This window comes from Didymosphaeria variabile (genome assembly GCF_027946475.1).
Source record: "Didymosphaeria variabile strain IMI 356815 chromosome Unknown scaffold_8, whole genome shotgun sequence".
Classification (NCBI taxonomy): domain Eukaryota; kingdom Fungi; phylum Ascomycota; class Dothideomycetes; order Pleosporales; family Didymosphaeriaceae; genus Didymosphaeria; species Didymosphaeria variabile.
In genome coordinates this window covers 601697-623221 of record NW_026611627.1, presented here as the reverse complement: position 1 = coordinate 623221, position 21525 = coordinate 601697, and the positions used below count along the sequence as shown (strand labels likewise).

General features: G+C 53.5%; 9 protein-coding genes across 9 annotated transcripts; 7 read left to right on the top strand and 2 right to left on the bottom strand.

Annotated features, from left to right (window-relative positions):
- Nucleotides 1-186: 186 nt before the first annotated feature.
- N0V89_010429 (uncharacterized protein) lies at nucleotides 187-510 on the top strand (the record flags this gene model as incomplete). The annotated part of the gene is made up of 1 exon (XM_056219173.1): nucleotides 187-510. The coding sequence occupies one exon, from the start codon at nucleotides 187-189 to the stop codon at nucleotides 508-510; it is 324 nt and encodes a 107-aa protein (XP_056066300.1).
- A 3150-nt stretch (nucleotides 511-3660) lies between these two features.
- On the top strand, nucleotides 3661-4433 carry N0V89_010428 (uncharacterized protein; the record flags this gene model as incomplete). The annotated part of the gene is made up of 3 exons (XM_056219172.1): nucleotides 3661-3750; nucleotides 3832-4308; nucleotides 4422-4433. 3 exons carry the CDS (start codon nucleotides 3661-3663, stop codon nucleotides 4431-4433), a joined length of 579 nt encoding a protein of 192 aa, XP_056066299.1.
- A 550-nt stretch (nucleotides 4434-4983) lies between these two features.
- Nucleotides 4984-5609, bottom strand: RPL27B (60S ribosomal protein L27B; the record flags this gene model as incomplete). The annotated part of the gene is made up of 4 exons (XM_056219171.1): nucleotides 4984-5165; nucleotides 5216-5411; nucleotides 5465-5486; nucleotides 5602-5609. The coding sequence occupies 4 exons, from the start codon at nucleotides 5607-5609 to the stop codon at nucleotides 4984-4986; spliced, it is 408 nt and encodes a 135-aa protein (XP_056066298.1).
- A 385-nt stretch (nucleotides 5610-5994) lies between these two features.
- Nucleotides 5995-7456, top strand: sof1 (the record flags this gene model as incomplete). Its single annotated transcript, XM_056219170.1, has 2 exons — nucleotides 5995-6306; nucleotides 6431-7456. The coding sequence occupies 2 exons, from the start codon at nucleotides 5995-5997 to the stop codon at nucleotides 7454-7456; spliced, it is 1338 nt and encodes a 445-aa protein (XP_056066297.1).
- Nucleotides 7457-7913: 457 nt separating this feature from the next.
- On the top strand, nucleotides 7914-8888 carry N0V89_010425 (uncharacterized protein; the record flags this gene model as incomplete). The annotated part of the gene is made up of 1 exon (XM_056219169.1): nucleotides 7914-8888. The coding sequence occupies one exon, from the start codon at nucleotides 7914-7916 to the stop codon at nucleotides 8886-8888; it is 975 nt and encodes a 324-aa protein (XP_056066296.1).
- A 2352-nt stretch (nucleotides 8889-11240) lies between these two features.
- Nucleotides 11241-12570, top strand: N0V89_010424 (uncharacterized protein; the record flags this gene model as incomplete). The annotated part of the gene is made up of 3 exons (XM_056219168.1): nucleotides 11241-11328; nucleotides 11377-12408; nucleotides 12467-12570. The coding sequence occupies 3 exons, from the start codon at nucleotides 11241-11243 to the stop codon at nucleotides 12568-12570; spliced, it is 1224 nt and encodes a 407-aa protein (XP_056066295.1).
- A 975-nt stretch (nucleotides 12571-13545) lies between these two features.
- Nucleotides 13546-15591, bottom strand: N0V89_010423 (uncharacterized protein; the record flags this gene model as incomplete). The annotated part of the gene is made up of 2 exons (XM_056219167.1): nucleotides 13546-14766; nucleotides 14815-15591. The coding sequence occupies 2 exons, from the start codon at nucleotides 15589-15591 to the stop codon at nucleotides 13546-13548; spliced, it is 1998 nt and encodes a 665-aa protein (XP_056066294.1).
- Nucleotides 15592-16366: 775 nt separating this feature from the next.
- Nucleotides 16367-18755, top strand: COG4 (Golgi transport complex subunit 4; the record flags this gene model as incomplete). The annotated part of the gene is made up of 2 exons (XM_056219166.1): nucleotides 16367-17518; nucleotides 17565-18755. The coding sequence occupies 2 exons, from the start codon at nucleotides 16367-16369 to the stop codon at nucleotides 18753-18755; spliced, it is 2343 nt and encodes a 780-aa protein (XP_056066293.1).
- Nucleotides 18756-19310: 555 nt separating this feature from the next.
- Nucleotides 19311-20807, top strand: N0V89_010421 (uncharacterized protein; the record flags this gene model as incomplete). Its single annotated transcript, XM_056219165.1, has 1 exon — nucleotides 19311-20807. The coding sequence occupies one exon, from the start codon at nucleotides 19311-19313 to the stop codon at nucleotides 20805-20807; it is 1497 nt and encodes a 498-aa protein (XP_056066292.1).
- Nucleotides 20808-21525: the final 718 nt, after the last annotated feature.

The following is a 21525-nucleotide window of genomic DNA, read 5'->3' as shown; positions in this document are numbered from 1 at the left end:
CATCGACGCGTTGAAGCTGTGAGCATTATAGCTCAACGTAGCGTAGCTGAGCGGTCTAGTCTATATATAGTTAGAATCGGGAACGATGACGCAATAACCCTTAACTCCCACACTGACCTATTCTACGAGTACCTTTACTACACGGTTTATACCCTTCTGAAACCGTATCACCATCACCATCCCAAAATGTCTGACCCAAACATCCAAACGCTCGACTCCAAAGCCGCATATCTAAAAGCCGTAATGTACGAAGGCGTAACCGTCCTCGAAGGCACCGCCACTTGGTGCGCACAATGCAAAGCCATAGCTCCGGAAGTCCAAAAGATGGTCACTGAATACCCAAATGTTCACTTCTACACATACGATGTGGAAGAGACGGAGGATATAGCACAAGAGCTGGGTGTCAGCCAGATGCCGACTTTCAGTATCTTCAAAGACGGTGATATTCAAGAGGGCGTGACGGGGGCTAGACCAAAAGAGCTGAGAAAGGCTATTGAGGCGAATTTGTGAACGATTGGATGGATTGTGGGAAGTGCAAGGACGTCACTTTCTCTAACAGTATGTTGTAATGAGGGGCTCTGAAACTATACTTTCCTGTGGACTTGGATCTGCGTCTGCCTGTATCAGCCCATGCGAGCGATGCATTGGATGTCAAATTTAATGAGATAAATCGCGTCAACTTGCTATGAAGAAACTTAGTGCCGTGGAAGATAATGATTCGATTGGTATGCCGCACAATACCGGAGCTCCACCAGACGATAACTTCATCAACCAATCCATCTTCTACGGACACTGCCTGTTGCACAATATATATGCAGCGTATAGAAGGCATCGGAGCTGCGATTTGTATCACACAACAAGCATTAGAGCACAGCATATCTTCGTGTTCTTGATTCTAAGTGATCCACGATGCTCACTACATAGGCTGAACTCTCAAATATTCGTGACGCATATCGTCTTGAATGATGCAGAGTGCATCAATCCATACATACGTCAGATCAAGCCGTAGGGTAGTGTGTACTGCATTTCAACACATTGATTGGAGCACACTGATATATCGGCAATTGGTCCATCGATTCATATGTGACAGCAACGGTTTGAGTCTTCTCTAGAATGCCATGAATAGCTCAGCGTGGTATACTGGATCCCAGCCCAAGGTCGGAATTGAAATGTATAATCCGAAGCTATGGTCTTGCACAATCTCGATCAATCGAGTAGAGGGGGCCTTCTGCTTGGAAGAACACGTAAAGCTCTGAAAGCTCTTTTTGTGGTTTTATACGCACATGTTTATCAATGATCTGGTTATGTTAAATTAGACATCATCCCTTGTAGACGCAGACAGCTCGTAAGTAGTCACTGGAACCTCATGTCGATGCACGTATTCCTCTGTTTTGTGTTCTCGTCACGCGATACTCTTTCAAGCCCAGAACGTGATCGAAGAGGTCATTGGTGGTCGATTCCCCAGGAACTTAACACTGCGGATGCCCACGATCCTCTCGTTCCGGGCTGCATGAGCTTGGACCTTGCAGATATCGATGCCGCTGGGTTCACATGTGCGACAGTTGGTTTCAAGCATTTGAAGCCATCGTATATGACCTTGGACTCGAGGATCAACGGATCATCAAGCAATAGGTCCAATCTCATGCAGGCTGAGCAGAGGTGCTTAATCTTTCTCTCAGAGTGGGGTATGCCTTGGATATATGGGGTTCTCGTCCCAGTCGTGGGGTTCCTTTTCTATTCGTGGAGTTGAGGTACGACATGTCGGAATTGAGCGGGAAGCACTCGTTGAGGGGTAAGTGTACTGCGGCCTGATTTGGACCGTGGCAATCTCGCTGATACGATTGTGTAACTGCAAAACCAGGTGTTGAAGTGCGACATACGTGGCGATGAGACATGGCTACTGCCGCCTCCGCTTTTTTTCTGTTCAAGGGGTTAGTGAAAGCAACGCAATCGCAACTAACATCTGCACATATCAGTCCAGAGGCGAAATTCGCTCTACTTATGATCCGCAATTGATCATCTCTTGCACCTGATTGTCAGTTGGAGGTCGGTTTTCAACACACCGCCCTTCCTTTTTTGTGCCAGGTGAGTGTCGGTCTGAGATCCAATATTGAGCTAGTCTCAGCAGGCTTCCCTCCAAAACGAGCATGTAACTGCTCCAGGCATTTACGAGATCATCGTCTTTGCTTGGGGCTTGCGAGGCGTTCCGGGAAACTTTGCGACGACCCGATCACGATCGTTGAGCCAAGCTGCAGCCTCATCCAAGGCTGTTGAGCTCGCTTCGCTGCAATGCAGTTCAACTCCGTGGCTGGTGGATAGGCACGTGAAAGTACCGTGGTACTCCAATAGTGGCGTGAACGAGCCACCATTGTCAACGTCGTGTCACCCAAAGCGGGACTCTTTCCACGTTTTGAAGCCTAGGCAATCTCATATACTGTGTACACTGACTCTCCAAGCCGAGGCGTTGTTCGGCAGCACCTGAACGATCACGGAGATGCGAAAATTTGCGTCTATATGCGATTGTTCAATGTTCTGATAAGAGTAGCCAAGACATGAGGCCAAGCAACCGTGCCACGGAAGCGAGACTTCTTCCTTCACATGCTTCAATTCTGCCTTTCTGCCTGGACACTCCACTGCGGCTGACGCAGCTCCGCATCGCTAGGACTTGAGCGCACCAATATCACAATGAAACACAATCTGGAAACCCTGCTACTGAACTGCGTCGTCGAAGCGCTCGCAGATAAGACAGCGGCAACGCCAATTGAGGACTGGTTTGCTTGCGGTAGAGCCAATGGAAGACTGGTTTGCCTGCGGTAGAGACACAATCGCATGCCGCCCACTCATTCTTCCTTCACTCAATTTTGTCGGTCTGGGGAACCGGCCAGTCAAAGTGTTGGGGCAGAGACCTGCAATGGCGGTATAGATAGGTGTTGCACAGCGGTCACCGATCAAGGTGCCTTGAATAGACTCTAGAAGCTGTTTGACCTGCACACCCCGCAAGTTGTGCCTGAGAGGTCAGCATGCGGAAACCGGAAACTGCGCATCCGTCAACCAGCGGCGCATCGTAGGGCTTGGGTCCGCGGGTCTCGTATTCGCGTGAGCGCGGCGTGTCAACAGAATCTGGCCTCCTGCGGGGGCGATTTGATACCCGCCCAAGGCTGTCGCTCGGAGGTGACGTTTGGTCGGGGCGGGTCCGTGCACCTTTCACATGCGCCATTCGCGCCTATCCAGTGGAATGCTTCGCAGGCAATCACGAAATAACAGGCCTTATAGCAGGCTGCAGGAAGGGCGAAGCTTATGATAACGCGCAACTCCGCCTTCTTCCGCTGCTCCTCCCCCCCTCACATTCGACCAATTCCCGGCCGTTGCAGCACCTTTGCAGGCAGGTCAATAATTCACCCATGTACGCTCCACCATGCAGCCTTATCGATAAATCAAAAAGAGGGCCTTTCACATGCCATTCACGCCGCGACTAACACATCCTACAGAGACGCAGCCGCCGTTTTCAGGACCGCGCGCCACACATTCGTCATTTCCCTTTGCTATTAAACAAGGTATGTTGGCTAGACGTGCTTGTCAATCAAACCAACACCGTCCTCCGTTATCACACCCGATAGGACACAACTCTCACACGGCACTACAGCTCAACAACCACACTTGATGCCTCACGCCGAGAAAGATACGGTCAACGGAGACATGACGACTACGCGACTCACCAACGGCGACAAGCCGCACTCGAAAGTCTTATCGGTGAGCACCATTCCATCCCACGTCGTCCTCTCCAATCCACACCCCTCCCTTGTTTCCTCCCCACAATTCTGACCAGACCAGCACCTCCAAACCTACCCCGTAGTCCACGACGGCCTCGAATTCTACAAGTCCAACCCCTACGGCGCAAAATCCCTCTCCCTCCTCCACCAAACCTACAACTCCTTCGTCGCGCCCCTACACCCCTACCTCCAAACGCCCTACTCCTACCTCTCGCCGTACCTCTCGCGCGCCGACGAGCTCGGCGACAGCGGCCTCTCCAAAGTAGACACGCGCTTCCCCATCGTCAAGGAGGACACTAGCAAGCTCAAGCAGACGGTGTCGGACATCGTGGGCCTGCCGTTTGCGCTTGCGGGTAAGGGACGGGAGTATGTAGTGGGGACGTGGCAGGATGAGTATAGCAAGACGAGGGGGGACGGCGTGGTGAAGAACGTGAAGGCGCTTATTAGTACGGAGTTGAAGATTGGGCTCGATGGGTATACCATGTTGGTGGAGTATTGGCAGAAGGGGCATAAGGAGGCGAGCAAGAAGATCAATGAGGTGAGTGATTCCTGAAGCACAGCTCTGGGACGTCGTCGACTGGCATATTGGCTGGGCTCAAAATCTTCTCCTGGTGCTTTTCGTGTAGGAGCGTAAGCTAATCGTGCGTCTAGAAGAAGCAGTAGGTGCAGCGGTTTGCATTGCGGAGTCTTGCGCGGAGAGTTTGAATGGTTGGATGGAGGCTTGTTGGCTTAATACATGGGACGGCCTGTACATGATTTCTTGTAGTATTGCTTAGATACCTTTTCGTTGGCCCTTAGGGATAGAAACATCATGACTCACTGCAACCCCCGATGCATACGTGTATGTGCATGTCAACCTACGTGTCGCAATGTTAGCGGTGTGCGATGGGCCTGTGCAAAATCTGTACGACGATTGCGGGAGCCTTGTTGCTGTCGTAGATCACCGTGGTGGCTCCTGGTGCAGTCTCTTGTAATCGTAATATTGTCCTATGGGTATTCCATCATGGGCGTTAAAAACACTTCCTCACTTTTGATGAACATCGCCGGTTCGACCCAAAGCCTTGATTCTTTGCTCTGTTTATCGAAATACACGCCCGAGCAGCAGACCTCTCTCGGTTCCGCATACTCGGTCATTTCCCTTGACATACTCATGCAGGATCATCTCGATTGTCAAACCATGCCCGTCGACGCCCAGCCATAACCGAAAGAAAGCTTAGAACTGTAAGGGGGTGAAGAACCACCTGTTCTTGCCAGACGTGTAGCGCTCCTCGAAGGCCTTCTTGACCGTCTTCTTTGCCTCCTCCCTTTGGGAAACCTCCTTGAATGTGTCGGCCGAGACAACGCCCTTCAGGTTCTCGAGCTCGAGGGTGTATCGGGTGGGCATGATGTGGGTGTCTGCCAAAATTAGCCGAGAGCCTCCAGGCACCACAATGGAGATCACGCACAGTTGACCTGCTTAACGAAGGGCTTGACCTTGCTCTTCTTGTCCTGCTTCTTCTTCGACATGCGGCGGGTAACCTTGGAGGGGTAGCGCTCGATGCCGGCGACGAGGGCGTGCGGGAAGGGATGCGACTTGGTGCCGTTGTCGAGGGGAGAAATGATCACACACTTCTTTCCGGCATAGCGGCCCCGGGTGATGATCTAGATATGTGTAAGTTCGTGCGAGCAGGCGATTCGAGTGGTTTGCGACATACGACAACGCGTCCGACCTTGAGGCTGTAGAAGAGGTTGTTAGCAGTCTGCTCAAAATACCCTGCGACCCTCAATGCGCCTGCAAATCCCCAATCGCACGCATGCAATCTTCCCACTGGAGTATTCGGGCTGTACTCACAACTTCATCTTTGCTGTCCTGCGGTTAGTGTGGATGGGCGGTCGTTGATGTTGGAGAATGGTCGCAAGGTTCGAAATCTAACGTGCGGTCTTCGCTAAAGGTTTTGCCGCGCCGACGCTAAGTGTGAATCGATTAGTGCGGCCTCGCCCCACCAAAAAGCACCAGAGTCTTGGCATCCATGGGCGAACTTTTCGAGCTGCTCTTGCGACCCACGCCAGAAAACATCCTCACCGTGTTTACGCTCGTAACCTCTACTTTCTTCGTTCGTGACCTTAAATTCTGCGAATCTCTGGATCCTTCCATTCGTTTCACGCCAAACAGCGCTGGTGACATGGACTAAGTGCTCGAAAGATTAACATCCAAAAAAGTTGCGCGAACGATAATACCACCCCCATGAAGATCAAAGCGCTCTCCAGGCCTGCGTCGTCGGCGCAGGCGCCTGGGTCTTCAGTCAACAAATTAACACGCAATCTGGATCCCACGCAACATCCGTTCGAACGCGCGCGGGAATACACCCGTGCTTTAAATGCGACAAAGATGGAGCGTATGTTCGCACAGCCGTTCCTGGGCGACTTCGAGCCAGGCCACGTCGACGGTGTATACAGCCTGGCAAAAGATCCCGAGAGTCTCGAGAACCTAGCATCCGGCAGCGGTGACGGCATAGTGAAGGTGTGGGACCAAGGTTCGCGCAAAGAGATTTGGCAGGTACGCAATTGCCGCGTCAGTACAGCAGATGTGTCTGGTTGGCACAAGACAAGACTTTTATGACTTGGCCGGGAGACATATTACGACTACTGAACCCCTCCTCGTTCTCGCTGACTTTTTGAAGGCTCAAGCCCACGAAAACATGATCAAAGGCATGTGCTGGACAAGGAATAAGCACCTCCTCACCTGCGGTTCAGACCAGAAAATTCAACTGTTCGACCCGTATACTACACCCTCGAAAAGCCCCCCGAAAGCGACATGGCACGGAGGCGCATTCACTTCGGTTGCGCACCATCGCAATCTGCCAAACTTCGCGGCCGCGTCGGACAAGGTCTCTATATACGACATCTCACGAGCCTCAGGCGCGCCAGTGCAGACACTGAATTGGCCTACAGCGATTGACACCATTAATGCTCTGGCCTGGAACCAGGTGGAGACATCGATCATAGCTTCTACAGCAACGGATCGTGCTATCATCCTGTACGATCTCAGGACAAGCTCTCCACTACATCGGACAGTGCTGCACCTGGCATCGAATTGCATCGCATGGAACCCTATGGAGGCATTCAACTTTGCGGTAGCGAATGAGGACCACAACATTTATGCCTTCGATATGAGGAACATGAAGCGAGCACTGAACATTTACAAGGGCCACGTCGCAGCCGTCATGAGCGTTGAGTACAGCCCTACAGGCGAGGAGTTGGTCTCTGGCTCCTATGACCGTTCGGTACGATTATGGGAACGCCAGAAAGGCCACGCACGCGACATCTACCACACACAGCGGATGCAGAGAGTCTTCTCGGTAGCATGGAGCGCAGATAACAACTACGTCCTCAGCGGCAGTGACGACGGCAACGTGCGCTTGTGGAGAGCAAAGGCGTCGGCCAGACAGGGCGTCAAGTCAGCTGCACTCCGACAGAAGCTGCAGTACGATGACGCGCTGAAGGAGCGATATCAACACATGCCTGAGATCAAACGCATTGCAAGGCATAGACATGTGCCGAAACAGGTGAAGAAGGCTGGCGAAATCAAGAAGGATGAACTGGCTTCTGTCAAGAGGAAGGAAGAAAACGAGCGCCGACACAGCAAGAAGGGCAAAGTGAGACGACAAGCCGAACGAGAGAAGGCGATCTTAGCACGGGAACAATGAGGGGAGGTATTTCTGTAAACTGTTTCTGCATAGCGACGGCGCCAGGATTTGATATGCACTTACTGCGGCGCCACTCTGTCGACATCATTTGATTTGGCATGTGTCAGGCAAAATTATATACCCTGTTACGGTTTCTAGGTTTGTACGCCTTGTTGTCGTCGCATTGTGATGCACCTTCAGTAGGTGAGTAGCTCTCGTGGTTGCGCATACACTAGCGCAGCGTGCTGTTTGGCCGACGGCTACTCTGTGAAGCTAACGTCATAACCTCGATTTCAAAGCCACCACTTTCGATTAAAGGGCGCAAACAACAGCGGCACTATAAAGTCAGTAGTGAAGCTAGCGACTGAAGGCATCGTGTACAATTCATTGCACTCGTGCAAACAAGTATCACTACGATTAAGCCCGTCGGTAGTGACTCAGTACATCACAATTATTTATCAGTCTCACTCAATCCACCATGTCGACCTCAGCGATTTCCATTCAGGACGAAAAGCTCAAGAGCTTGGGTCTACAGAAGATGACAGTCAACAAAGAACAAGTCGTCAGCTACAGTCGTGGCCTAGGTGCAGCATCCGAGCAAAACCCGATCCTCGTACTCATCCACGGGTACCCGCAGTCCTCGTACATGTGGAGACACTTGGTTGCTCTCCTCCCATCAGACGCACCCATCTTCGCCCCAGACCTCCCCGGATACGGCGCTAGCGCTCCCATCGAAGACAACTCCAAGTACTCTATCGGATCGACCATTCTAACAGCCCTCCTTACAGAAGCCAAACGCACGAGCAGCAAGTCTCTGGACAACATCCCTGTCGTACTCATCGGGCATGACCGCGGCGCTCGAGTCGCACACCACCTCGCCGTCCAGGGTTTCCCCGGCGTAGCCATCAAAGGCGTCTGTCTAATCGACATCGTCCCAACGACAGTCCAATGGGAAGCCTCATCCAAGAACCCGGCAGAAGTGGTAGGCTATTTCCACTGGCCGCTCCTCGCTAACGTCGATCTCGCGAACCGCCTCATCTCTGCTTTCGGCCCTGGAAACTGGTGCGAGGAGATGTGTTTGCGCTGGGCGGGCAAGAATCCTTCTGGTCTCACTTCATTTAAAGCCGATGACTCGCTAGCTGTGTACAGGGGCTTCTTCGAGCAGCCTCACACACTGGATGCGAGCAACAAGGACTACGAGGCTGGTGCTACGGTAGATGTGGATGTTGAAAAGGGGTGGAGGGAGAAGGGGAAGAAGATCGGGGTGAAGACGTTGGTGGTGTATAGTGAGCGGTATATTGGGAAGAGGTATGATTTTCCCCAGGTGTGGAGCGAATGGGTGGACGGAAAGCTCGAGTTTCATGCTCTTGGAGGCGATGTTGGGCACTTTGGGGCAGAGGAAGCACCGAAGGAAACGGCGGAGGCTTTGAAGAAGTGGTTGAATTGGCTGTGATAGATGGAACAGTATTGATGGCATCATAAAACTTTTGGAAGACGAGCCCATGTCTATCAGCTGACCGTAATCATCGTTTGTTTGTCTGCGAATTATACATGTAATATGCACCCGTCACAAGCCTCATGCCAGCCCCGCTCGTGATCCTCTGACCTCGACAAACGCCTTGCTAGCGCCTTTAGAGATGTATAAATACTTCCACCCGGTTGTGTCTCCCCTCTACACGCTTACACTCAAGCTCCTTAGCTTGGGACCAAAACCACCTAGCCAAGCACTATGGCTTTGCCCTGGTGGTCTAAAAAGAGCCTCAACTCGAAATGATGGACTCTAATGAGTCACCACTATCGCCGATGACTTATCTAAAAAGCGGTCTCCTTATTGCTCATGGCATCTCAACCGTCTATGCGCAGGCCATAACCGTGGGCTCCTACTTGGGTCTGCTAGGTGATGGTTTCGTTTCACGTAGGCATATAAACACTGCCACCAGCCTATGTCTCTACTCCGAACGCTTGCATATGACTGCAAAAGTTCGTGGACGAACGCGCATATGGCTTTTCCGCGGTCTATAGAGTCCATGTGTTTGAGATTACCGGCTTTCTAAAATCTTGACGAAACTTTGCTATGGGCATTGAGAAAGGGGATCCGGGCGCTATCAGGAAATTGGGACAGTCCAAAACCCGCACAAGCCTCTTTCATGGGGTTCTGTTTGTGGTTGCTAAGGCTGAGCGCCTCTCTTAGGTATTTAAACACTTCTTGACCCGCCTACGTTTTCATTCTTCACACGCTCTCCCTCAGATTTCTCAACCTGGGACTGAAATCGACTATGCTTCGGTACATGGGGTTCTGTTTGGACTGATAGAAAATCTCTCTACCCATTGTCATGGTTTGGGCAAGTTGTGGTTTAATTGATACTCACGAGATTGCTAGTGACTAAAAACCGCTCATAATCGATTCATAGTGTATTTTCGAGGGCAATCGAAGAACGTATAGCTTGCGGCCTGAGAGATGGGATCTCATCGTGACTGTGAAGAATTTCTGTAGGAACGGCTTCATGTGATCCAAGTGAAGGGTGCCGCATATATTGCGGGGGGCGATCAGGAAGATGAAGCATGCGCTTGCATTGTAAGTTTGGGTCGCTTGGCTTCAATTACAAGAATGTCTGCCTCTGTTTGGCGAGTGTAGATTCTTGTGTGCAGACCGTTATCATCGATGAGGGGCTGGAAACTCCAGGTAGCAATTGTCTGCATCGCCTCGTTATATGTGTACATGCTCAAAAGTCAGTTCTTATGATTTTGAGGTTCCTAGAGGATTGCAAGTGGTTGACGTCCGGACTGGCGGGCGCGATCAGCAAATGTGTTCCTGTACCTTCCCCCATCTGGTTAGCAGCGGCACTGCGCGCATCACTCCAACCCCATTTCAAGTCCCACACCACATGCGCATCGTTCTGGTTACAGAACGAATTACACGAGGTTATGCACGTTGCTAATTGCTCGAACAGAATGAAGATTCTATAAAGGACGTCTCCCAATGCAAGGACACCAATTGAGTGGGAGGTTCCGAAGCCCAGCGGACACCGTCAGGGCCGCGATTCGGGTTCGACCCACCTTCTCGGGGATGCTTTGACAGTGGACTTTCAAGCAAACGAGTTCGCCAGACTTCCTGCTGTGTATACATCACGGCTGTTACCGCGATGTTACAGCGACTGGCCTTGCTGGATTGCAGTCATACCAAGCAGCCCTGATTGGCTAGCGGATCCAAACATGCCACCGCACTTCTCGGCGTGCGAGGGTTGAAACATCCTCTCCTATTGCATTTTCCACATTCCCACAGTACCATCCCTTGCCATGCCGGCGTCAGCGAGAGGCTAACGCCGTATTGAGCGAGGTTTACGAGCTACCTATGGTAGCTTCGCGGGTGGCGGACTTTACGCAGTTTCATGTTTCCCGCTGGGGCCAAATCTTGGTGACAGCCAGCTCCATAGGTCAAATTTACCGTGGCAGCGTAGTCGCTCGCCTTACCTGAGCGGGCGTTTCAAACATCACTTGACATGAGGGTACGCTTTTCTTTTTGATATAAGAGATGGCGTCGGAGCGATGGGGCGGTAATAGCTAAACCGTTTCTCTTCACTTGTCTTTTCGATCCTTTAGGGGTCTTCCATTCGTTCTCGCGTTTACAGTCACTCTTTCACAATGCGTTTCTTCGCGGGCTGGTCCGTTGCCGCGTTTGCGGCTTTGGCTTCGTGTGCGCCGAGCGCACCTCTTAGTCGACGCGATTGCGCAAGCAAGGGGATGTAAGTACATGCTATGTCTTACCTTGGAAAGTCGAGCTTACCATAGAAGCTTCGCCCACTATATGATCGGAGAGATTACCGACGAACACACCAAGAAAGATGTTCAAGATGCAATGGATCTTGGCCTTGACGCATTCGCGCTCAACATCAGTACTGCACCCGTCTCGTGACCATCCAGCACGAACTAACATATCACAGACTCCCTGGACTCCTGGGCGACCGAAACCGTAGAGCGCCTCTTTAAGAACGCCGACGACCTCGGCTTCAAGCTCTTCTTCTCCTTCGACTTCGGCGTGAATAACTTCGGCGACCCCAGCCAAGTCGTCGACTACCTTAAGCCCTTCCTTTCAAGGCCCTCATACTACGCCCTCAACGGCAAACAACTCGTCACCACCTTCGGCGGCGAGCAATTCGACGATGGCAAAATCTCACAATTCAAGTCCAACGTCGGCGGCAACATCCTCTTCATCCCAGGCCTCTACAACCAAGCACCAGACGCCAACCTCTTCGGCTCCTTCCCCAGCTACGACGGCGTCTTCGGCTGGAACTCCTGGCCCGCGCAATCCGCAGGCCTCGTCGAAACCAACGCGTCCACCACCGACGACGCCGTCTGGGCTCAAGCTGTCTCCAACGCTCAGGGCAAGCTGCGCATCGCAGGCCTCTCCCCCCTAAACTTCAAGCACTACGACGGCCAAAACTGGTACCGCCGCGGCGAGCAGAACCTCGAAGTCCGCATGGCGGAGCTCCTGAGCGGCGAAAACCAGCCCGACATGATCGAGATCCAGACGTGGAACGACGCTCCTGAAAGCCATTACATTGGAAATATCTGGGACGAGCCTAACGCGGGGAACACCGAGGCGCAGGGGTGGTACAAGGGGTTTGACCACACGGGGTATCAGCAGGTGATTAAGGGGTTTGCGAAGGCGTGGCATAATTGCGAGACGGACCTTGCGAACGTGGTGCCTACGAACGGGAAGAACGTACAAGGCGCGTTTTGGCATCATACCCTCACCGTTGGTGGAGACTGCAGCGCGGACCCCAAGGGCAAGCCTGAGCCGCTGCCTGCCGAGGACTCTGTCAGCGGTGTCGTGCTCGTTGCGAAGGGCAGCACAGGCCTTGTAGCTGTTGTCAACAACGGCGAGAAGGAGCTTGGCAAGGTGACGCTGAAGGAGGGGTACAACAAGTTCAAGTTCGACAACCTAGGCGCAGGAAAGGTCCAGCTTGAAGTTTGTGAGTTGCTTTCTTCCCGAGAGTAATGAGTGGCTTTGCTAACTGTGTGCGGATACAGGGGATGGCAGCGAGATGGTTGCCGGCGGCTACAGCAACCAGACTGTGCAGACGAGCTCGGATATTTGCAACTACAACTTCCAGGTTGTGGGTTTCCCGGGGTAAGGGTTGAGGCGTGGACAGCTAGATGCCGGCCTGAGAGCTTCCAGCGCTTGATGCTGTTGTGACTCCCATTTTAGCGGCGGTATCTCCTGTATATATCGATATCACCTGTATGCGCGACGACGGCATATTTAATTGAAAGCAAACCTGTACAAAAACGCTCGGTGGTAACTTTGCATCCCTCTTACCTTGTCGCCAGAACCTACTATCGAAGTTATCCGTCAGACGACTTGGAAAGAACGTGAGTTTACCACATCGAGTGTTCTCAAGGTAATTAGAAGTCATGTTCATGATGCGAATGATTACGATAGATTGTATAAGATCCAAGCGTAAACGAAAAAGTAGTCGTTCTTCCATACTCGACTGTCGTTACCGATTTTTGCGTACAGGCGATGCGTTAACGTGAAAGAAAGATAAGGAGCAGTACAACGGCATATGTAAAAGTTGAAATTTCGTACGAAGACCAAGCTGCAGTCAAGCGGAATAGTAACATGGCTCTTGGAAGAAGACGTCAGGAAAACCGGTCCAAGACTTTCCTTCCAGAACAGCAGTTTAAGCGTGGTACGAGGGTCAAAGTCTGTCTAGGAGAAGAATATATCCCCGGCCCCAAGAGCAGTGTTTCGTGCGGAGTAGACCAGCAAGAGGTAAGGACAGAGACAGATAGCAGCAGAAGATGATATCATTATATACGTCGGTCGTTACCTCATGACTGCATAAAGCCACGGCACACTCGCTCTCTCTCCACTATCTATATACACCCCATCCCATGTACAGTCCAGCCCCGTATATACTATGCCCTCGCCCCCGTATCGTACAAGCGACCACCAGTGCGCCCTGCTCTTTTCCAGAAAACCCGCGCAGAAAAGCTTGTATCCAAAGAATCCTCTCGGTAGGAATGAGGCACGCGCGTTGGTATCATATCAAGCGCACAAATGAATCAGATCACCTCTCTCTTCCCTTCTCTTCTTTTTAGCGCCCTTATATGAACGCCCCACCCGACGCCTTCCTACTTTCAAACTCCTTATCGTCATCCGGATCCCACTCTTCCGTGTCCACGCGCCGCAACGCCTGGCCCTGCGCCTGACTCGGGCCTCTGCCGGGACTGAGCCCGCGCTCCGGAGAGGAACTCCTCGCTATACGCCACTCATCATCTGTGTACATCGGCGGGCTCCCTTCGCGACTGTCACGGCTAATTATCGGCCCCATTATGCGCGAATCGCCCTTAACGAGCCCCAGACGCTCCTCCTCAGTCGCGTCCTTTACATTCTGGCTGCCTTTTCGGCTGTGCCTGCTAACGGGCCTGCTCGTTATCGATTCCCCGGCGCCAGACTCCGAGCGCTTCCGTGAGAAGACGTTCTGAAAGGAGAACTGGCGCTTCGCGGTGTGGGGTGGTGGCCTCGGAGGATGCAGCTCGCCCGGCGCGTCTTCGAAGTCGGGATCTTGCGGGTGAGGCGGATGAGGTAAAGAGGTGAATTGGATGGTGGTCTCGTGGGGTTTGTACGAGGTGTCGGTTTGCATGTCGCCACCGTAGGGCTTTCCAGACGATCCAGGCGGCAGGGACTCGAGGTCGAGTGGAGGGTTAGTGCTGCTTTGCGACTTGCCGCGAGATCGCAGCCTTTGGAAGAAACCTGGGTGATAGGAGGCTGTGTCGTCGTCGGAATCGTCTTCGGGGAAGTGCGACATGCCCAGCGGGGGATGCACAACCTTGTGTTGAACGATAGTAGCGCTTCGCGTGGGCGGGCGGTTGGGGTCGAGCACGGTTTTTCGTCTTCGCAGGCCATCGAATTCGACCGCCTCCCCTTCGCCAATAGGCTGCATGCGCTCTTCTTGCAATCTCTTCGCCTCTTGGAGTTGTTTCTCGCTCCTCGCCTTGGATATGGACCGCAGGATGGCACCACCGCCACGGATGGTGTCTGCTCTCGGTTCGTATTCCGGCTCTTCTTGCTCAGCGACGGTGCGGACTTGATCAAGGTCGCCCTTGAACACAGCAGCGTCGGGTACGTCTTTTGCAGATTTGGACAGTTGTAGTAGAATGACTCCAGTGCAGATCTGTAGGAAGCCCATGATGATAGTGGTGATGCTGATAACCGAGCCTTTGAAACCTTGGAAGAGGATGGCCGAGGTGACAATGGTAGCGGAAGTGAAGAAGACGTAGTAGGTGGGCGTGACCAGAGCGGCATTGAAGAGGTTAAGCGCTTTCTAGGAGATGTTAGTAACGGATTTGGTGTGGCGATGTGAAAAACTTACATTGAGGTAAATGATCTCGGTTAGCAAAGTAGAAACCACAAATACGAGTAAAACGTATAAGAACCATTCCTTGAACTGGGACTGGCCGTTGATTTGAGCAATAATGGCGGATCCAAGACCCTGCGTCGCAACGACACTGAGACCACCAATGAGACTGCAGATGGTAAGGTATACCATCATAGTCTTCTTTCCATACTTGGGCCCTAGCCAGAGGGCGATAACAACGCTCGCAACAATGACGACTCCTGCGTAACTAAGAAAGCCTGGCGCTATCACGAGTCTCTTCATGTCCTGAATATTGGATACAGCAGACTGTTGCGGCGCATTCAGAGCGATGACAATTGAGCCGATAATGCAGTTGACACAGCCCATCTTTCCCACAAAACTCAAGCGCTCTTTCAAGAAGATAGCAGACAGGATAGCAGCGACCACGACGGTCAGAGCGCCCATTGGTGTAACGAGGATGGCGTCGACAAAGGCGTATGCGACAAAGTTGCAGATCTCGCCGATGATCATGAGCGTCATGCCTGACCACCACCACACGTTCTTGAGGTATCCGTAGCCCTCTCCCGCCTCTTCATTGTATTTTTCGTTGGCCTTAAGCAGGCCATGTTTCTTCAGCACAAAGGACACGCCAATGAATAGACCGGAAGATATGGCGAGGATTATACCGACGATTTTGTATACGGGTGGCCGAGACGAGGCGTCCCCGCCTATCCCACCGGAGCGGTCGTAGAGCTGGTGGGCATCATGGAGCAGCTGGCCGGCGGAATCCATGGAGGCGGGTGCGCGGAGGGTGCCCGCGGTTCGGGTGCGGAACGACGGTGGTTCCTCGCAGCGCAGCCAGCAGCACGGTGTCTGGACGGCAGCGAAGAAGTATTATTCAAGGAAGCGACTGTAGCGTCGAAGGCATAGGTAGGAAGCGCAGCGGGTTCGTCTGTCTCAGCGTGTAGCCAGCCAGCCTCGTCGTGGTGCTCGCGGGCACAGACTCGGGCTTCGACGTAACGGGCAATGTGTTTGACAATAGGCCGTCGCACGAGCCCGTTTGCGCAGCAGGCTGAGGAATGCGTCGGGCGTCGAGAGGAAATCCGTCAAACGGTCGAAAGCGGTATCTATGTCTCTGAAGTGCAGACGTTCAGCTGTACTCGATTTAGCGAGAACTGCGCCTGGTTCGTAATGGTGCCAGCGGCGTATGCACGTTGGAGGTCTGGACGTGGGGTCCACTGGGCGCAGCGTAGAGCGGAGGATGTAGGTGTGCGGCTGCAATTGTGCGTGTGAATACGATGCTAAACAAACAAGCGATTTATGTGGGTATAGCAACGGCAAGTATGTCAGACGTAAGACACAGGGACGAGGTCGGGGGGTTGTTTCGCGGCCAGCCGTCTTCCAAGGTTTCATGAGCGACGGGCGGCCCCTGCAGCAGCGCAAGTGGGCCGTCGTCATCCAAGCAACCGTTGCATAACCGCCCACTCAGAGAAGACATCGATCGACGACACGTACCATAGGAAAGACAAGCGCCCTCGCTTTTGCCTCTGCCGTTCTATTCTCGACAATGGAGAACGGCACCCTCGCTACCGCACAACACGACGTATACGCCGCCACATCGGTGGCTGAGATCCATGCTGCGCTTGCGGAGCTGCACCAGCAGGAAGCCGCCGTCACCCAGCGTCTGAACGACCTCATCGCCTCCCAGAAAGACCTCTCCCGCGAGCTCGGTCGCCTCGATCTGCTCCGCGCCAATCTCGGCACCCAGGTCGTCAACACCCGCGCCATCAGCAATGGCATGCTGTCCGACGCAGCCTCCACCGCGAACCGCATATCGAGCGCCGTGAAGCGATTGGACCACGAGCAGTCAAATGTGAAGGCGACGCTGGAGGTTGTCGAGCAGGTGGCGGAATTGAAGGCATGCGTGCTGGGTGTGCATGGCTCCATGGGTGCCCCGCAGGACTGGGAAACTGCCGCGGGGTACCTCAGCCGTGCCTCCAAAATACCAGACGAGGTCATAGACGGCAGCTTTGCGGAAGAGATTGTGCCCACAGCAGAGGTGCCTGACCCGCCGCGGGTGACACTGAACGCCGCCGCCGAGTCGCTGTGCGGCCTGTTCCTGCGCGAGTTTGAGAAGGCCGCGACTGAGGGCGATGGCTCGCGCGTAACGAGATTCTTCAAGCTGTTCCCCTTGATTGGGCGAACAGACACGGGTCTCGATGCATACGGCCGCTATGTGTGCCAGGGCGTCGCTGCAAGAGCCCGCACAAACTTCAATTCGGCCCCGCCATCCCAGAGGCAGGAGAGCTACTTCTATGGCCAAACCCTCACCAAGCTGTTCGAGCACATCGCCCAGATTGTAGACGGTCACGAGCCGCTAGTAGAACGCCACTATGGTCCCGGCATGATGGCAAAGGTCATTGAGCGTCTGCAGATTGAGGCAGACGTTCAAGGTGGCATTGTTTTAGACACCTGGCACGACGAGCGCAACATTGATCGTAAACTGACTGATATCAAATCTTATGCTTTCTCCTTTCTGTTGCAGAGCTTCAAGCCCGCCAATGGGACCCCCCGTTCCAGCTCACCGGCCAATGCTGCCGGACGTACCAGCGAGGATGAAGGCGTTGACATGAAGGAGGTCGATGGCCTACTTGCTGAAAGTGCCCTAATGCTCGGTCGCTGGGCTCTTTACTCCCGCTTCATATCCGACAAATGCGCAGTACGTTCTTCACTCCCTCTTTGTACCACCATACTTACGTCCCCAGCCTGCTGAGCCCGAAGATCGCATCGACCATGGCTTGGTAATGCCGCAATTCCTAGCGACAAGCAACCTATACCGAAAGGTTTCTGGTCATCTAATCGAACCCTTCAACTTCATGACAACCTTCTTCTTCCGCCGCTCCGTAGAAAAAGCCTTCCAAATGGACCAATCCCCCTCAGGCCTCAACCTCAATCCCACTAAGCCCCTCAGTGCCGAACCCCCCTTCATCACCACCGCCGTCGACACCGTCATGTACATCCTAAACCAAGTCCTCCAGCGCGCACTAGCAACCTCCCAGCGCGACGTCATCGCCAACGTCGTCCCCACAGTCGGTAGTCTCCTAGGCACAGACTTTATCGGCATGATCCAGCGCAAGATGCGCGATGAGAGCTATCCCAGACCTGTGATACAAGGCGGCCTTCCCCCGGAAGACAAAGTCATTGCCTTCCTTGTGCTGATCAACAACCTGGACGTCTCAAATGACTACATCAAGCGCATCGTGGAGCAGCAGCTCGGCGGCCCTTCCCAACCGCAAGATTCCTCCGAATCACCATTGCAAAACCTATTCCCCTTCGGCCACGACGCCCGCTTCGTAGAAACAAAACTCCGCAACCTCGAACACTCGTTTGCCGTAAACAGTGGAGAGCTGCTAAACGACGGCATACAGGTCGCCTTCCACACCGTCCTCAAACCCCGCGTTCGCCCCATCCTCTCAGAAGCCTTCCGCGAGATTAACTACAGACCTTCGGACGAAGACGCCAATGGCGAAGACGGCGAAGAAGACGATGCAGATCTGGTTAAAGCGCGCTTTGATCGGGGCTGGGGCGCGCTCATAAGGCCCATCAAGCGCATACTTACTACTGCGAATTTTGACCGCTTGCTTACCGTCGCTCTCGCCTACCTGGCCAGTGCCCTCGAGAAGCGCATCCGGGGGTACCACGGGCTCGTCAATGAGCTTGGTGCGGTAAGGCTGGAGCGCGATATCTCGGGCATTGTGACAGCGGCGGTTGGAGGAGGGAAATACGCGCTACGCGACGCTTTCGCAAAGTGCACGCAGATGACGTTGATAATGAACATGGAGGACGACGAGTGGGAGGAGGTGTCGACGGAAGAGGCGGGCGACTCGGGCATCGCGTGGGTGCTCACCGCGGACGAGAGAAGCTTTGCGCGGAGCATCGTCAAGGGACCGAGGTGAGATGGAAGGATCTGAAGCAGGGATGTGAGCAGCTTGGCGAGCTGGTTAATCTATGTTCGCTCCACAGCCAAGAAGGACTACATTCCTCGCGCGTTTACCTTTGCACTCTTTCTCCTTCGAGGTTCACATTTCTTCCGCGCGGCATTGTAGCGTCGTTACTTCTAGCGCTTTGCACTCGTTGGAGATTGCGTTTTAGCGCGTTTGTCTATTCACTACAACGCCCGTCCTACCCGCCGCGGACGCTTGGCATCATTAAGCCACCTTGCACTCTGTGCGCCCGGCACGAGTCTTCCAACATCTGTGCTACAACGTCTTCAGCTTGCCTTAACATCATCATCTACGTCTCACCTCACGCCAACCAGTCCAATGAAGCATCTGTGACCCCACCCTCCCAACCGGCGCCCGGCCCCCACACAAGATGTGGTTCCCCTCCCTGTGCCCCTGCTCCTCCTCCTCTCCCTCTCCTTCTCTCACGTCCAAGCGCAATGCCCCATCTACACAAACTACGCCTACCAAAAGCACCTCCCCTCTCCTCAGGAAAATGGCAACTCCTCCATGCGCCCCATCCCCCCCTGTCGAACGTTCAAGAGCCAGGAAGTCGAAGCCACGATAGAAAGACTGAGAAGCGTCATCGTAGACCCGGACTTGATGCGGTTATTTGAGAATACGTGGCCGTCTACGCTGGACACGACGGTTGCGTGGACGGGGTATGCGAATAAGACGGTTGTGGAGGAGGTGGATCCCGTGATGAATAGGAGCGTGAAGTGGGATGCTAGTCATAAGTTCCAACTATCTGACGAAGAGATAGCGCGCCTGGCGCGGGAAGAAGAGCAGGAGTTGAGTTTTGTAATAACGGGGGATATAGAGGCTATGTGGCTGCGGGATTCGGCGAATCAATTGCAGTCGTATACTTCATTGCTACGTCCGTCGGAGAAGAAAGGCAGCCTGGCGAGTTTGTTTAGGGGCGCGCTTAATCTCCAAGCGAGGTATATTCTGGGGAACCCCTTTTGCAATGCGTTCCAGGCGCCGGTGGAGAGCGGGATTATGAGGAGGAGCTCTGCGAATAGCGATACGATTAGTCCAAGTTACAACTATATGGCTGTGTTTAGCTGTCAGTGGGAGCTGGACTCTTTGGCTTCGTTCTTACAGCTTTCGGCGGATTATGCGCGCATGACGGGAGACTTCACGTTTTTCAGTGAACACTCGTGGATCGCTGCCGTCAAGAAGATCCTAGAGATAACGGAAGCGATGATGATGGACAGCTACGACGCGGAGGGGAACTGGCAGCACACGCCGTACACGTACTGTGCGCCGTACGGCGGGACACCCATTAACGATTGTAATGGCAGTCCACACAGGGGAGGCATTGGGTTGGTGAGGAGTTTCCAGCGCCCCAGCGATGACAGCTGTATCTATCAGTACCTGATCCCCAGCAACATGATGTACAGCGTTGCACTGAACGCCTCGTCCATCATCATGGCGCACGTCCAGCCTCCAGGCAGTAATCTAACGACCTGGATGCGCCAAATCAGCACCGGGATACGCAACGGCATCGAGACCCACGCTGTTATCCAGGACCCCAAGTACGGTCCTATCTACGCGTACGAGATCGACGGATACGGAAGCGCGATCCTAATGGACGATCCAAACGTGCCTAGCCTGCTTTCTGCGCCGTTCCTAGGCTACACACCTGCCAGCGACACCGTGTACCAGAACACGCGGCGGAAGATCCTCTCTCGGGATAACCCGTACTACGCATGGGGCCCTATCATAGAGGGTGTAGGAAGTATGCATACCCTACCGGGACGGGCGTGGCCGATGGCGAACATCATGGCCATCCTGACGAGCGACGACGATGACGAGATAGTGAAGAATCTAAGGTGGTTAGTGCAGAGTACGGATGGGTATGGGTTGATGCACGAGAGTGTGCATGCGCATACGGAGGGAGTGTGGAGCAGGCAGTGGTTTAGCTGGGCGAATGGGCTGTTTGGGCAGGTTATTCTGGATCTGGAGAGGAGGAAGCCGTGGATTTTGAAGATGGGGTTTCAGTGAAGCACAGAGACGGGAGGCTGGTTAAGCTGTCCACAGTAGCGAAGAGGCGGGGGTTGGCGAGTCTAAGGCGAGTTTGCCAATGATGAAGTAGAGGTGGAAGGTTGCGCCTGTCTGCCTGAGGCATCAAAGTTCTATCTCATGGCAGGTGCCATGCGAGACATAAGGGATGAGCCTCGTTTCGCTGCGCAAATGGAAAGACGACGGGAGAGTTGGATGGGGCAGCGGGCGTGGAGTCCGGTAATCGTGATGACAGGTTCCAGGCTGTCCACAGTAACGAATCTTGATGCAAAGAGGCGGATGTTGGCGAGCCTGATGAAGTCGAGGTTGAAGGTCGTGCCTGTCTGCCTAAGGCTTCAAGGCTCCATCCTGTGGCAGGTGTCACCCGAGACACAAAGGATGAGCCTCGTTGTGCTGCATGAATAGGTACACGAGGACGCGAGAATTGGATAGAACGACAGCACGGTGAGGTGTACAGGACTGAGTTGTATGGCTTGAGGTTGAAGAGCGGGGGTGAAGGGAACCACAAAGTGCACCTCCAAAGGCACGTCCACTCTCTTGCAGAAACGGCTTCCAGTTACTACACTTTGAGAGCTTTCTCACCGCAAGGGCGTCAGCTTCGCTTAGCGGAAGCTATACCTCAAGTATACGCGTTAGATCACTTTCAAGCGTGTAGCTCCTGCTTGTATCCAGCAGACGGTTGTGTGATCTACCGTGATAT